At 40.5% G+C, this 16,155-nt stretch overlaps 1 protein-coding gene across 1 annotated transcript; it reads left to right on the forward strand.

Moving 5' to 3' along the window:
• The first annotated feature begins 2,501 nt into the window (after positions 1-2,501).
• pwwp2a (PWWP domain containing 2A) lies at positions 2,502-15,209 on the forward strand. The gene is made up of 3 exons (XM_017492905.3): positions 2,502-3,575; positions 7,505-9,357; positions 13,701-15,209. Exons 1-2 carry the CDS (start codon positions 2,542-2,544, stop codon positions 9,336-9,338), a joined length of 2,868 nt encoding a protein of 955 aa, XP_017348394.1. The 5' UTR covers positions 2,502-2,541; the 3' UTR covers positions 9,339-9,357; positions 13,701-15,209.
• Positions 15,210-16,155: the final 946 nt, after the last annotated feature.

The following is a 16,155-nucleotide window of genomic DNA, read 5'->3' on the forward strand; positions in this document are numbered from 1 at the left end:
TGTGTGTGTATATATATATATATATATATATATATATATATATATATATATATATATATATATATATATATATATATATAGTATATGTATATATTGTATTTATATATTATTCGAACCATGCTAGTATGATATGTTTTCAGATATCACTGTGGATATGGGTTTAGTAGAATATCACCTCATTTATGACCTAAAAGTCATTGACCCCATTGTATTTTGAGTGACATAAAAAGTCTCCTCAGGTTGTGCCAAAACCCATGAAACAGCACCTGTGACCAAGGTTACATTAAGTTACAACATGGCTATTTAACCACTGACCTTCATAGGTCTGTTCTTAAGATTAGATCAGTTCACTGACTATAAACTATGGTGGAACATAAACTTTTACAATACTGTCATACAAAGTGTCCCTTAAGGTTTGACATTAAATGTGCTGTGATGAAACCTGCTGTGAGGACAAAACACTTAAGTAAATGTCACAGGTTAATTTTTTTATTAGCTTGGTGAACATTTAGTATCAAACGTTACCTAGATCTTCTGTACTGTGTACTGTGCTGTGAAGTCAAGAAAAGTCCTCCTCAAGAAAAATGTGGAACACTAAATAAGTTCTTTTTCCCTATTGTATAACAAATGTAAACTAAGTGTAAAAAATAATATTTTTATACTATTATTAATTATTTGTTAAATTGTAATTTGCTAAATAAGCTATTAATACACTGTGCTAAATTCTTGTGCATTAGTAAAAAAATATGCAAATCTTGATCTTGCACTCTCTCTCTCTCTCTCTCTCTCTCTCTCTCTCTCTCTCTCTCTCTCTCTCTCTCTCTCTCTCTCTCACACACACACACACACACACACACACACACACACATTTTCTCTGTGTTTTACCACAAAACTGATGGAGCAGATGGAAATATGCATAACACAGAACCTGATGTACCTGTGTGAACACAGAGAATCTATTCCGCTCATCAGGGTCATGATGTTAAGAATTTGAAAGAATGGTGAAAGAGATAGGATCTTGTAAAACAAAATGTTCTTAATTTTAATGAGTAAAGATACATAGAGAAACATAATAAGGAAATGTGTTGCTATTAGAAGCAACCTGCACTGGACCACTTGAGATGGAATGACTCACAATGATCTCAGATTGTTAAGGGATAAAGACCAGGTTTTTCTGTTAGTTTCTAAAAACAAAAGGTAAGAGTTTCTTTTCTCACTCACCGTTTTCCAGCTTAGTTCAATGTAGAAGTAGTGGAGAGAGCAAAAGTTGCATTCAAAGTTCCTCATGTTCGGCACTGGATTCAGCAAATTGTTAATGAATAAATACAACATATAATCAACACAGTTTATTGGATAGTACTGTAACAGACACTTTCAACACTAATCCACTAATAGCAAGTACAACAGTCCTGCTGATGCCTCTGTCTTATACTATATATTATACAGAATATCAAATCATTTTTTCCCTTTTCTTGTTTTACTGAATTGCAACTTTGGTGTCAAGGTAGAGCTGTTAATTTGATTCACAAGCAGAGTAGTTAACGAATGCCTAAAGCAGTGTTCTGAAAGTGAGGTCTATGAAGTGTAGCCAGATGTTCCATGATTTTTTAAAATTTGGATACAACAATATGGGGGCATGGTGGCTTAGTGGTTCACATGTTCGCCTCACACCTCTGGGGTTGGGTGTTCGACTCCCGCCTCTGCCCTTTGTGCGTGGAGATTGCATGTTCTCCCCATGCTTTGGAGGTTTCCTCTGGGTACTCCGGTTTCCGCCCCTAGTCCAGAGACAGGCATTGTAGTAAATTGACATTTCCAAATTTTCCATAGTGTGTGAGTGTGTGCACGATTGTGCTCTGTGATGTGTTGGGACCCCATCCAGGGTGTGCCCCGAGTTCCATAGTATAGGCTCCAGACTCCCCCAGCGTCCCTATGTAGGATAAGCGATATGTAAAATGGATGGATGGTTACAGCAGTGGAAACACATTATACCACTTTTATCAAAGTCTGTTTGACTGGTCACTTGAATTGACATTAATAACCCCAGAACAACAACAAAAAGGTTGGCCTAAATATTGTCAACTTGAACCTAATGTGCTGGCAGTGGAAGCTTCTGGAATAGAAAGCGCTATGGCTCTGATAAATAGACTGAATATTATGGTACATTTAAATATTATTCATAAAATATATTTGTGTTGAGGGGGTTTCAAAAATTTATGTTACAGTTAAAGGACTCCCTAGCTATACAAAAAAAAAGGTTTGAGAACCACTGCTGCAAAGGGTCCAGTACGCTCGCAACTCAACATTGCCCCTTGTGGCGTCAAACGTGTCCTTTTTTTTTTTGTAAGCAAAGCAATATTGACAAAATAGAAGCCAATCACAACAGCGTTTCCAGGACTTCCGTTTGAATGGCAGTAATTTGAGCCACTCGATGACAGACTCGCGCCACACTAACCAATAGCGAGTGCGCTTAGTTCCTCAGTGGGCGGGATCTATGCTTATCAGTAGGAGAGGGCCAAGTAGTAGTTGCAAAGCGGAAAGAAAATGGCGGCCGTGGCTGCGGAGCCAGGAGCTGCTGCTGCATCAACAACAACAACAGTGGGGGACGGGCTCGAGTACGAAGCGGAGCCTGGTGAGCATGTGGCCGGCTTAGAGCCCGACGCGGCAGCGATCTTCGTCTCAAAAATGGAGCTGTGTCACCAGGCTGAGAGTGTGGATGCAGCTCAGGAATGCAGTGAGGTCCGAATGGAAATGAGAAGGCCGGACCTGCGAGTCGCGGGAAAAGCGCTCCGTGTGCACGCAGAGGATGGACACAGCGACACGTACGAGCGCGTTCTCACGGACTGTATGCATAACGACACTGAGGTTGCAGAGGAGCGCCTGAAAGAGTCGTTTTCTCCAAACGCGCCGGCTGCTCATAACGAGGTCAGTCCACATGAGTCCATCGCCTGCTTTCCGCCCTGCTCCGGTTCAGGTCATGATCCCTCCACCGTTTTCTCGCATTCTGTCCCCGCTCGAACCGTTCTTGAAACAGAGACTGTGACTGAAACAGACGAACCAGCCCACAGTAATCTGGAATCGGTGTGCCCTGCTGATCTGGAGCATGATTTCCTAGGATCAGAGACAGTCACGGAGCCCGAAGCTGCAGGTGATGCTCCCTGCTCCGACTTCAAACCTGCAGAGGATGCTTTCCATGAACGCCCTCAGTCTCCCAAGTCGCAGTCCACTTCATCAGAAGAGACCTCGTTTAGAGAATCGGTAGCACAGAGTTGCACAAGTGACTCTTCTAACATCTCCAGTAAGGACTCTGTCCAGTTTCCAGCAGAGATCGAGCATCCTCAAACCTCCTCAGAACCGGAGGATGAGAGTTTAGTGGGGTGTGACTCGGGTGTCGGCGCAGAGTCTGAGCAGAAACTGTGTGCAGAAACTGTGGACAGACCGCCCGAGGCGATCTGCGGACTCGTACCTGGTTCCGAGGTTCGGGTCTCACTGGATCACATCATCGACGATGCACTTGTTGTGTCGTTTCGTTTAGGCGAGAAGATCTTCTCCGGGGTTCTCATGGACCTTTCCAAAAGGTAAACACCTGCTTTGCATTGGTGCATGGAATTAAAACCTGATCATGGCTTGTGAATCTTATCTGCTCAGTCCTGAGTGGCATTGTCAGAAACCTTTGTTTACCTTATGGGGTGGTCTGAATGAAGCCCTACCCTCTACACATGGCACCATTACACTATTTAAAAAGGATCTGTACAGTTCTGCATTATTAATCACACAATCACTGCATAATACAACTACTAGAAGTCCTTATGTATAGGAATGCACCAATCTGGTACTTAGTATTGATATCATGGTCAATATTAACCGGAAATGCTGTAACAGATGTGAATGTGTTGATTGACACGCTACAGATCATGCACAAACTGTCTTAAAGCACATCTTCTTTATGCATGCTATGGTTTTTTTTATGACTAAGAAACCCAGAAGCTTATGAGGATGTCTGTATTGGATCAGTATCAGGTAGCATATAACATTTCAAGACTGAGATATTTGATATTAATATATTTAAAAATGGAAGAAAAAAAAATTCCTTACTTATATTTAAAGTTCGATACACAACCTCAGGTTTATGTTGAAGTTATGCACTAATTATTTTTGTACTATTATTCCTCATAGCATGCTAAATAAAAGGTTTTGTGTAAAACAGAAATCCCAATTTCTACATTTAAAAGCAATTTAAATGTGCTATACCATCAGTAAGGGGTGTGTGTGTGATATCGAGTTTCAAAATGGCAGAACTGGTCACTAAACATAAATGTGCAGTCGCTTCATGAAAAGATATATCGGGTAGTCCTAGATATTGATATTTAAGTGAAATCCAGTTGGTGGGTTATGTGCAGAAGTGAGCACCAGATGCTTAGAAAACATTTAAATCAGGACACCTAAAGGTGTCTGGAGGATCACTTGAAAGTTCTGTGGCGAACGACAGTGGGTTTGTTTCCCTTCACAGTTCCTTGTAGAATCCTTTTTGGAAGCTTAAATATCCGTAACTCTCCATGGACCCCTGAGAATGGTACTTTTTATGTAACAGTGTATCTCCAGCTACACCCAGAGTCAGTTTGGGTTTTATCATTTAGTATAGAACATTTTTCACGTGAATAAGATTACACTGTCTCACATCAGCAGCAATTTTTTTTTTTGCTCAAATTGCTCTACGCTGGTTGCCTGTGAACGTTCTTATCTTTAGTTTACTGCCAAGGTTTCACTAGTAGCCCCAGGACAGCCCATTATTGACATAAAACAACAATATCTGTCCATGCTACAGAACATATACAAAACCATTAATCCGGCCACAATCAGAAGTATTTCCACAAAAACGTAAACATTTTGGATGGATGTGTGAGTGTGTGTGTGTGTATAAAATGTGTATATAAAATGCATTGAGCCAAAATTGGTGCTTTGCTCTTCACAGTTTCTGATGCCTAAATGGTGAAGACACTGCTGACCTGTTTTGGGTAAATCAAACACTTCAGCCCTGGAGCAAGCAATGTTTTTCCAATAATCAACTGTCCACTTTTGGTGAGCCCGTGCCCACTGTAGCCTCACACACTGTTTTTGGCTGACAGGTGTGGAGTCCGATATGGTCTTTTCTTGTAGCCCACCCACCTCAATAATTGACTTGTTGAGATGATCATTCTGAGATCCTTTTCTGCTTATCACATATTTAACGAGTGGTTATTTAAGTTTCCTTAGTCGTTCTGTAAGTTCTAACCAGTCATTCCATTCCAAAAACAAGTCCCCCCCCCAAATTCTGTTTGATATAAAGATTAAACCAAGCCTTTGACCTGGTATTGGCATGCTGTTATGCATTGTGCTTCTGCCACAATTTTAACTAATTGGCTAATTGCATGAATGAGCAGGGGTGCTGGTGTTCCTATTAAAGTGTCTGGTGAGTGTAGGTCAATAGTTAATATACACTGTTGCAGATATTAGATTTGGGGAGCAGATGATACCCAATACTTCTTTGATACAGCCCCCCCCCCCCCCCCCCCCCATATTTTTATATTTATTTATTTATATATATATATGTATGTATGTGTGTGTGTGTGTGTGAGGAAAGTCACATTTCAAATATGAATGCACTTCGAATGAAAATGAAAAGCCTGCCTGTTTTAATTAGCATAAAAGGAAGAAAATTGTCAGTAAATCTGTTGCATGTTCATAATATGTCTAAAGAATACGTTGTTGGATTAGAAACATGAAATTCTTTACCAGTCTAGCACTGCATGCCGATGTCCGTGTGAAACTGAACACTCCTCTGTGTTTTAGAATATTGGCACTGGATATGAAATGTCACTTCTTTACAGAGGGTTCTGTCGTGTTCTAGCCGTCTGTCATCTGTAAGCTTTCTTTTTTAAAAAAAAAAACAGTGCCTGGCCAAACAATTTCCTCCAGCTCTGATAAGACATGCCATATGGCCTCCCAAGTTACAAGCAGAGAGTGTACAGTAATATAGTACCTACTGTTCCAGTTATAGTTGTACATTATTTGATGACATTATTGCTCTTTATGCTCTTCTTTGTTACTCAGGAGCAAATGTACACTTCTAAATGTACAGGGTTTTCCTGTCAAGAGTGTTTTATCTGATGTGACGCAATATTGACCTGGTAATGGATCGATGAATAGGTTTCCCTTTCATAAGTGGATAAAAGTGATTAATATACAGTGTACTCATGATTATTTTGGCTCACCACACCCTGTTAGTGTGCTAGGAAGTTTCTAGCACTCAGCCCAAACCTTTCTGTATCGTAGCTTTTGAAATGATGCTCCGACCATATTTAGTCAGACTTCATGTAAAAACTGTAATGAATTTTCCTGGTTACGCAACTGCACTATTTGACCATGTAGTATTAGCACATTTATAGAAGGGATTTATTTATAATTATACTATCCGGTGACACCCAGGTGAGGATGGATTCCCTTTTGAGTCTGGTTCCTCTCATGGTTTCTTCCTCATATCATCTCAGGGTGTTTTTCCTCGCCACCGTCGCCTCTGGCTTGCTCATGATGGACATATTCATACATTTCAAATCTATATTCTGAATTTATATATTATGTAAAGCTGCTTTGTCCATGGTTAAAAGCGCTATACTATTAAAATTTAATTGAATAGTCACAAGCAAGTCGGAGGTGACCTTCTTTTGCATTTTTGGCCTTGGTTCCTATTAGATTTGTTAGATCATCACATCTTGAAAAAGAACTGGATCTTTTGATTCCTTCCTAGAAAGCATTGAAGGCAAGCTATTATGTTTTATTCATGTTCTTTTGATGCAGACTATAATTTAGTCTCATTTAGTCCCAGACATATGAAATGTGAAGTTTTCACTTTCTCTTTCTACCAGACTCTTTATTTCTGTAAAGCAAGGGCAAAAAAAAAACAAGGGCATTACAGAATTTCATTACACAAATAAAATGGTGTGACCTAGATGGTACTGATTACATGAACTGACAACATGCATAACAGAACAAAAACAGACATAATTAACTTTGTTTTTAAAAGCAAAATCTTTTGATCTTTTGTTGTTTGCGGGACTTAGGGAGGATTTTAAATTTTGTTTAGTTTTTCAGTATTTGAACATCAGAAGCAACAAATGATCCACATAGACACCGAGAGGATTTTCTAGACCAAATGGGGTTTGTAATGTATTTATAACAAGCCATAAAGGTGCATTGCACAAACACGTGAATGAATTAAATAGCCATGAAAATGCTGTAGGTGTTAGATGTCATGAGTCTGTGTGAGTTTGTACGAGTTTATGCTGCTTGCAGCCACTGTGATCTGAACGAAACTGATTACTGCAATCATAGTATATAAGATGTGTAAATATTTCAAATGGTAAACAAGAAGCCTGAGATTTCTCTGAGATGTTCAGGATGTAAATGAGGAAAAAAATGTATGCTTCATTCACTTTTTAACTGTTTACCTGTTTCCATTCTCTGTCCTCAGATTTGGACCCTATGGAATTCCAATAACTGTGTTTCCCAAGAGAGAGTACAAGGACAAACCAGAATCTATGCAGATTAAGACGGAGGCATTCCAGTCAGAGAATGAGAAGGGAGTCGCTCAAGGAACTCCTGTCATCCTTTCAGAGGAACCTGTGCAGGGGCCTTCAGTGGCTCAACCCAGTCCTAACCCTGAGCCCAAACCATGGACCGTAAAACCACCCCCTTTGTTTCAGGAGGGGGCTCCTTACCCGCCTCCGCTGTTCATCAGGGACACTTACAACCAGTCGTTACCTCAGCCTCCACCTCGTAAGATCAAAAGGCCGAAGCGCAGATTATACAGAGAGGAGCCCACCTCCATTATGAATGCCATCAAGCTTCGACCGAGACAAGTGCTGTGTGATAAATGCAAAGGGGCTGTGGTACAAGGGGACAAGCGTGAAACTCGCAGAGGCCCTATATCAGACTGCCGGAGTGATGATGCAAAGCGTCGGCGCAGTGAGAGCACAGCTCCGGGTGCCGGGAAGCGGCCTCGTAATGATGCGCGCTCAGGGCAAGCTGCAGCGATACGGGTCACTTCTTCGACCCCATCCAGTCTGGGCCAGAGCCAAGTAAAAGGAACAGCTGCAGGGAGCCGAGTGATTAAAGGAGTGTCCGCCACAGCACCGGCCTCAGCCAATTCCCGAGTCCAACTCAGTGCCAAGAAAGTGCTGCAGAGCAAAAACGTTGACCACTCGAAGGCACGGGAAGTGCTGAAGATGGCCAAAGCACAGAAGAGGCAGAGCGATTCTGTCACTGGCGGCAGCGGTAACACAAAGGCCATGACGAGGGCTGCAGCTCTTCAAGAGGCCCACCAGAAGGTCCACTTCACCCGACGACTGCAGCAGATCAGTGGAGGAGGACCAGGCATGTCCAACCCGCTGCCACCCAGGATGCGCATCAAGCCTCAAAGGTACCGTAATGAAGAAAATGATTCTTCCTCATGTAAGCCACCTTGCTTGGAGAAAGTGCCGGGAGGAGGGCGTTTAACGCTGCCTAAGCTAGCTGCTCCTCGCTGCACCTCCACACGCTCTGCAGGCCAGGCCACTGCCGCTGCAGAGCCTCAGGGTCCAGACGGTGAGTTGGCACGACCCAGATCCCAACCGATCTCCCAGTCACCTTCGGACCACAGCAAACCGCAGCCTGAGCCAGAGGAACAGGGGCAGGAGATGCACGGGAGCAAGGCTGGCAACCTGGTGGTATACATGACCCTGAAACCCAGGCAGCCCGATTCCTCTAGCACCTCCATGTGCAGCGTCGATAGTGCAGATGACTTAAAGTCATCAAACTCTGAGTGTAGCTCGACTGAGACCCTTGACTTCCCTCCTCCTGGCGATTTTCGATCTGCCTCTGCCCCTGGCACATCTTCCACTTTCATCTCTGCCTCTTCCTCTGCTCCCAAGGATTCAAAAAAGCGCAGTAAATCCCTCAAAGCTGCAGTTTTTTCCAAAAATGTCTCAAAGTGTGTTGCTCTGGATGGCAGGACGATTTGCGTAGGGGACATTGTGTGGGCTAAAATCCTTGGCTTCCCATGGTGGCCTGCCCGCATCTTAGCTATCACAGTGAGCCGCAAAGATAATGGGCTGTTAGTCAGGCAGGAGGCCCGCGTCTCCTGGTTTGGGTCGCCTACCACTTCCTTCCTGGCAATTACTCAGCTGGCCCCCTTTCTAGAAAACTTCCAGTCTCGCTTTGACAAGAAGAGAAAGGGTCTGTACCGTAAAGCCATCACAGAGGCTGCCAAGGCAGCCAAACAGCTCACTCCTGAGGTTCGCGCCTTGCTAACTCAGTTTGAGACGTGAGTCTGTGTGCCTTTGAAAGGTAGGCAAAGCAGGCACCGCTTTTGCCCCATACCCCTTTCAGAAAAGAAATAATACAAACTCTTCACCCCTTACCGTACCCAGCCACCTTGCCAGAGAGAAGCCCAAAAAGTGTCAGGCCAGTCAACCAGGACTCATTTATTTTCATTGGAAAAGCAGAAATTAGGGGGTCTTGGGGAGCTGAATGTTGTTGGAAGTTGACTGAGATGCTGATTAATGAGAATGATGATAATGATAGGAAATGGTTGTCATGATTCTTGTGATGAAATATTCTCATGTATAATTTAACTTTCTTTTGAGCCCATATGCCATATTGAATCTATCATTTGATATTTTCATGTCAGTACATTACTGTAATAGTGCATAATTAATCATTTTTCTTCCCAGATCACTCACTTGCTCAAACCTCTAATGTCATATAGTAAAAGAATCAGTCAGTGGAAGAAATTTGTATTATTTTTTAATTATAATTAATGTTATTATTCCTAATCTTTTAAATAGTATTTATTGAATTGGACTTGCTTTAGACAGGATTAATTGTTCTATAGCTAAAAGGACGTTTCAGGGAGATGTGAATATCGGTCCAGATGCAGACAGATTAAAGGCATTTCTGTTGTTACTAGTTTATAGCTTTTTATTTTTTTTCATTTTATTTTTTTTGGTGGTATGTAGAATGGAGGTGCTGTGGGCTTTGTTGGGAACAGTTTAGTGTTCATGAGGAGTTCAAACCACTCCACTAGATATCTCTGACTGTACTCTAATACTCGCTGTAAAACGGAACAACACGTAAGATAGACAGTAAAATGTGAAAAAGGACCCTGGTGGGTACAACGTCTCTAACTCAGGTAGACGAAGAGACTTGCCTGGTGCTGCTCCTCCTTTACAATCAGACTTAATCAGATGCTGGATCCTCGGTCTGAGGAGAAGAGAGGAGTCTTGACCTGGGTGTGGTTCTTGGCCAGCCTTGGCTTCGCAGGCAGTTTAGCTGAGGTTTTGTTGGAGGTGTGTACAAGCCAAAGCCGCCTCAAATGCCAGAGAGCGGTGTGAGCAGAGGCCCTGTTCATCTCTTAGCAGATAAAACCAGAAGCAGACAAGCCAGCCGAACTGAGCAGCCATGATTCCCACCCTCACGGCTGCAACTGCTCGCTTCACTTGTCCATCTTCTCACCCACTTCTCTCTCTTCTCCATTTGTCACCACGTCACATCTTCTTTCTATCCTACCTTTCCCATGTGTTCATCTTCCACTACATATATAGATATATATCTGGTTTTATCTCATATATTCCTGTTCCCTCATTCTTGTGGTGTTCTAGTTTATTTTGGTTTAATCGTTGTTTATCACCGTGCTCCTTCATGAGCACACCTTGTTACAATCGAGCATTAAAATTCAAGCTGCGTTACACCGTTAAGAGAAGACTGTTATTAAAATGTCTTTCCGAAAATTAGAGCACTGAAGCACAAGACAGCAGTTCTGATAAGTAAATATAATATGTTTAACCATAATTATGCGTTAAAGCTTCTTTAAGGAAGAAAAAAAAATGTGTTGGCTTAGTAGTTCAATGATTTATCTGATTCTAGTGTTTTGTGTCTCTGAGGATTTTTTTTAAATGGTGTTTATTTGTTGTGCCCAAACTTTATTTTTATGACATCTCACTTCTTTTGGATCACAGGGCTGAACATGTGGGATACACAAGTGTGTGTGTTTGTGTGTGTGTGTGTGTGTGTGTGTGTGTGTGTGTGTGTGTGTGTGTGTGTGTGTGTGTGTGTGTGTGTGTGTGTGTGTGTGAGAGAGAGAGAGAGAGTGAGTGAGTATGTGTGTGTATATACATATATACATACATACAGTATTTTAGCATGTATTTTACCAGGTGATTTGGGTGAGGAAATGGTATACTGAGAACATGAGAACATTTCATACCTGAGAACAAATGGTAGGAAATGTGTATGAAGCAAGTGAGAGTTATGTTAAGAGAAAATGCAGTTTCTCTGTGTCCATGTTTGTCCTTCACTTGCATTAGCATTCTTAACTGTATTTTTTTTTTCCCACCTGAGAAGGGATTTACTGTAAAAGAGCCTGGTCTTCGCAAGTACGACAGTCACGTAGGCATAGATCAGGAACTTGAGATAAAATAAAATAAAAAAAACCCCAAAACAACAAAACACTTTGCTTGGTAGACCACACTGACTGACTGACGTTTAATTTGTCAAAAGCAGAGCAAAATGGTATTTATTTTTGGTGGTTGGCTTTGTTTCATTTCGTTCTCTTTATTTTTTACATTTATTATTTCTATCTGTTTGCAGGTCAGAGAATGCTGTAAAACAATTGAAAAAAAATTACAGTGGAAGATATTGTGTACATGTTTTCTGATGTTTTAAGAGTATATAAATAAAATGTGAACTTCAAGAATTTTACCTAGTTGTCATTATTTTTTTTTTTTTGTATCTTCCCTGACTAATGCATTTCATCTAAAATTCCTAAACCATAACTGAGATTAGCTAGCACTCTGTAACACTTACCAAAAAAAAAAAAGCTGGTCCTTTTGTTGAACCTCAGAATAATGTAACAGAGCTGTTATTAGGAATAAAAACACAGTGCTTAAATACTGGCACAAAGAAAAGGTTATTTTCTCACCTGCAAACAGATGAGTGAAGGTTAGAATTAGAAGAGGACGTTACGTTTATTCACGTTTCACATTTCTACAATAGTTAATGTATTTTGTAAAAGCCAAATTATTTTAGCCTTTTGAATCTGCTTTGAAATTTTCATGTCAGTTTGCAGTTTATAAGATCACATGTTGCTGATCTGGATGACTGGAATAGTTCAAGTTTATTAATCGTTAAAGGCATTATCAGGATGGTGTCACAAATATGTGTGGTGCCCGGGAAAACCTTTCACAGAGTGCAATGAGATATTGGGTAATCACTCTCTCTCTCTCTCTCTCTCTCTCTCTCTCTCTCTCTCTCTCTCTCTCACTTATATATATATATATATATATATATATATATATATATATATATATATGTATATGTATATGTATATGTATGTATGTATATGTATATGTATATGTGTTCTACAAGCTTTTCTGAACTAAATTAGCACGTCACATTATGCGCATAAGACCACCAAGCTTGTAGCTAAAGAATTTGTATTCAGTGTGCGATTTTATTTATTTATTTATTTATTTTGGTCTGCAGCAGCAAAATCAGACCGAAAATCATAAAGTGCAAACCCTGCTTTAGTTTAGATTGGCTGGGGTTTTTTTTCTTTTTCTTTTTTTCTTTCTTTTAAACCAAGCGTTTGTCAGATTGGCTCCTTATATCATATTTATGATATATATGACGTGTATCAGTCCGTCCAGCATTTCGCGATTTTGAAATGAATGCAAAATCAAGCAATCTCCGCAATATTTGGAGCAGCTTGCAATTTTTTTGCAGATTTTTTACGGACTTGGGCCAAGACGCATCATGTGATGTCATCACAGCACACGTTCAGTTATAGCCCTCTTCGGTTCACGTGCATCAAACATGAGTACAGTTAAAAGGTCTCATTTACCAACAAACATCACTGTGAAAGTTTGTGCAAAACAATTTCCTGCGATTGCAATTTCACCATTTCAAGTAGTTTTCCAGAAAAAAAAGAACAAAAAGCTCCACAAATCGCAGATTTTTGTGGGGGAAAAAGCAGCAAAATCAAACATTTTAGGCCGTAGAAATCACAAGTGAATGTGTGCGAACTGATACTTATATAATTATGATTTCTTAAGCTTGAAGTGATAAAGGATGTCAGAATGTCTGCTAGACTTCAGCTGCAGCGACATCCCATGGGTTTTACCCAAGGGTATTCACCGTTGTGCCCTGCATATATAGCATATGTCTAAAATCTCTGTGTGTATTAGTATAAAATTCCAAGCATGTAAATCTTTTCGTCCGGATCATTCCAGACTCAAATTCTGCATGCCTTTAATCTTCTTTCAGTCATTCTGTCGATCTTGGCTTGAGTACACTGAACCAGGGTTATTAAGGTTTTTAAGCCGCTATGGTAGATAGTACAAAGCAAATCTGTGGCAAAACTTTAACTGTTGTTTACCAAGTTTAACACTTACCCGTCTGAGCAGAACAGATTCCTGTGTATAATTCAACTATTAATAACTCCATGTCTAAATTCAGAGTTATCTTATACCCATTTTAATGATATTTTGTGCTGGTCATTTCCACATCGTTTTGTTTTTTGCATTCTTGAGAGTCAGTGCTTGTGTATTTCATGAAATGAACCTGCAGTGTGGCTTCTCTAAGATGTCTTCAGGGTGAAGGTCTGACCTGTCATTCTCTTTGCTTTTTTTCAGTGCTGCGACACTGAAGGGATGCTGATTGGTCTATTATCCAGGACACTGCCATTGGTCAAGAGCCAGCAGGATGGGAGGAGCCGTCCTCACAGAGAGAACCAGGTGTACTGGAGAAATTATTTTTATTTAAGAATAATTATATATTTATAATAATGAATTTAAGACTGTCCACCTCCTGCTCAATCAATCATGCTGATCCTGCTCAATGTTTTGGTTTTTTTTTTGGCTCCTTCTGTGCACATTCAGTCACAGCATGTTTTGAGTAAGGACGTCTGCAATACTGGACGGCACAGATTTGTTTTTACTATTATAAATTATAAGTGATGTCTAGGCGTCAAGGTATATGCAGGGGTTTTTAAGTGTATGTTTATCTCTGATGAAAATAAGAATGAAGAATTCATTTAGAAATGATGGAAACCTTTTCTATGTGAAATGCAATAAATATTGCATGTGCTATGCTTCAAAGGACAAGTTACAGAGCACTGGGGAGAGATTACTGTTCTGAGATGATGAATAAATGCCAGTGTTTCTGCAGAAATGTTCCTCATACTCTTTTATTTTGTTTTGTATGAAGGGAGAAAGTCTGAGCTTTAAAACCGGGACAGAATGAAGGCTGGATTTCCCAAAGCATTGCTGCTCAGTAGTGAAAATAAAATATAAAAAGTCAAGAAATTATTTTTGCTTTTTTTTTTTTTTTTTTTACCTTATGTTAGGAGTTTATAAAAGCGTGAGCCAACACAAACTGCTCAGCAATCTTGTATGAGCTTTCCAAAAGCATCACAGCACAAAGATCACTGTTAAATGGGAAAGCGAGCATCACTTTGAACTCTCTCTCTTTCTCTCTCCCAGTTAAAATGATCTGAACTTCACAATGCTTTGGGAAAAAATTGTTCCTGAACTGTATAAAGAAAAGAAGTGAAGAATAGAATCTGAAGAAAGAAAAAACAGACTAAATAATGTGGTAGTATTGTTCTTTGTGCCACTGCGAGGTTATAAAGTGTGCATCCTTACACTGTCATGACCAATAACAGTCCATGTGTCTTGTCATAGCATCATCAGTCCATCACTCTCCTCCACCATGATTTCAAATCTACGTAGATTTCTAAGGTTTCTAAAGACACAGCTGTCGAGTTTGACCTGTCATAAGTTTACATGGTGACCCTAAAACTATATAACATACTCATTGCTTTCAGCCGGGTGTTCTTTAATGCCTCAGAGCTCTGCATGTAGAGAAAAGAGTGAAAGAGAAAGGGAACGCTGCAAGAACTGTCTGTCTCTCTCTCTCTCTCTCTCTCACACACACACACACACACACACAGTGCCCCCCCCCCCCCCCCCCCCCCCCACTTCTCTCTGGAAGATTTTCTAATATGTTTCAGTACAATTGGACAACTCATGAATATACATGAGAATGGTGGATGTGGGCTTGCAAAGAGATTTTGTTATGATTGATATGTATCTCTTTATGAAATGGACAATAAAAATAAATCTGCTTTTTTTCCCCCCTCATACCAACATCTGTGCACTGTTTTTAATAAGGGATGTTTTTGCTGCATATAGAATATGATCACAAAATGGGCAAAGACCAATGTCATGCACAAACTGTCTTGTCATTTCTGGTTTAATGAAAACACTACATGTTGTAGTCCATAGGAAAAAAGCCAAAAGTTTATATATATGCAGGACAAAATGGAATTTATGATAAGAATATTTAGTGTGTTAGATTCAACAGTTTGTCCTTCATCATCATAATCAAGTAACAAGATATTTAAATAATGTACACTACCAATCACTTTATTAGGAACGCAGGTACTCCTGCCAGTGCATGCAATTATCCAAACAGCCAACCATGTGGTACTGGTCAAAAATCTTGACTTAATAAATTTGACATTGGCATGGTTTTTGGTGCCTGACAGGCTTGGATGAATATTTCAGACACTGCTGATCTAGGATTTTCGCACATAAACACTATGTAGCATTTACACAGAGTTGTGTAGAAAACAAAAGGCATCCAGTGAGCAGCAGTTCTGGGGGCAAAAATGCTTTGTTGATGAGAGCGGTCAAAAGAAAATAGTCAAACAGGAAGGCTTCAGTAACTCAAATAACCACTCTTTACAACTGTGGTAAGTGGAGAAACATCTCAAAAGGTGTCAGGCTACCACAAGCCACCAGAATGCTCCTTGGTACAGATTCTACACATCTCTAGAACGATGAACGCCATTCTTCCAAAAAATACTGCCTCGGATGTTTTTTAAAGATGGCGGCGGAGAGTTCAGTCTAACACGTCACTCCAAAATCCCACATAGGAGTTCAGATGGGTTGTGATCTTGTGACTGAGAAGATCAAATCATCTGATCTTTCTTATCTTTGTCAAGCCATTCTGTGAGCCCTCGTGCCCTGTGGATGGATGTGGAGTCATCCTGGAAGAGACCACTCTCCTCAGGATAGAAATCAA

This window comes from Ictalurus punctatus, chromosome 18 (genome assembly GCF_001660625.3).
Source record: "Ictalurus punctatus breed USDA103 chromosome 18, Coco_2.0, whole genome shotgun sequence".
NCBI classification, from domain to species: Eukaryota; Metazoa; Chordata; class Actinopteri; order Siluriformes; family Ictaluridae; genus Ictalurus; species Ictalurus punctatus.

What these genes read in the sequence shown, in the direction of transcription:
- pwwp2a (XM_017492905.3), top strand. Translation starts at nt 2,542, where the DNA reads ATGGCGGCCGTGGCTGCGGAGCCAGGAGCTGCTGCTGCATCAACAACA. An exon ending in CTCATGGACCTTTCCAAAAG is followed by an intron (nt 3,576 to 7,504) that starts GTAAACACCTGC and finishes CTCTGTCCTCAG; the next exon opens with ATTTGGACCCTATGGAATTC.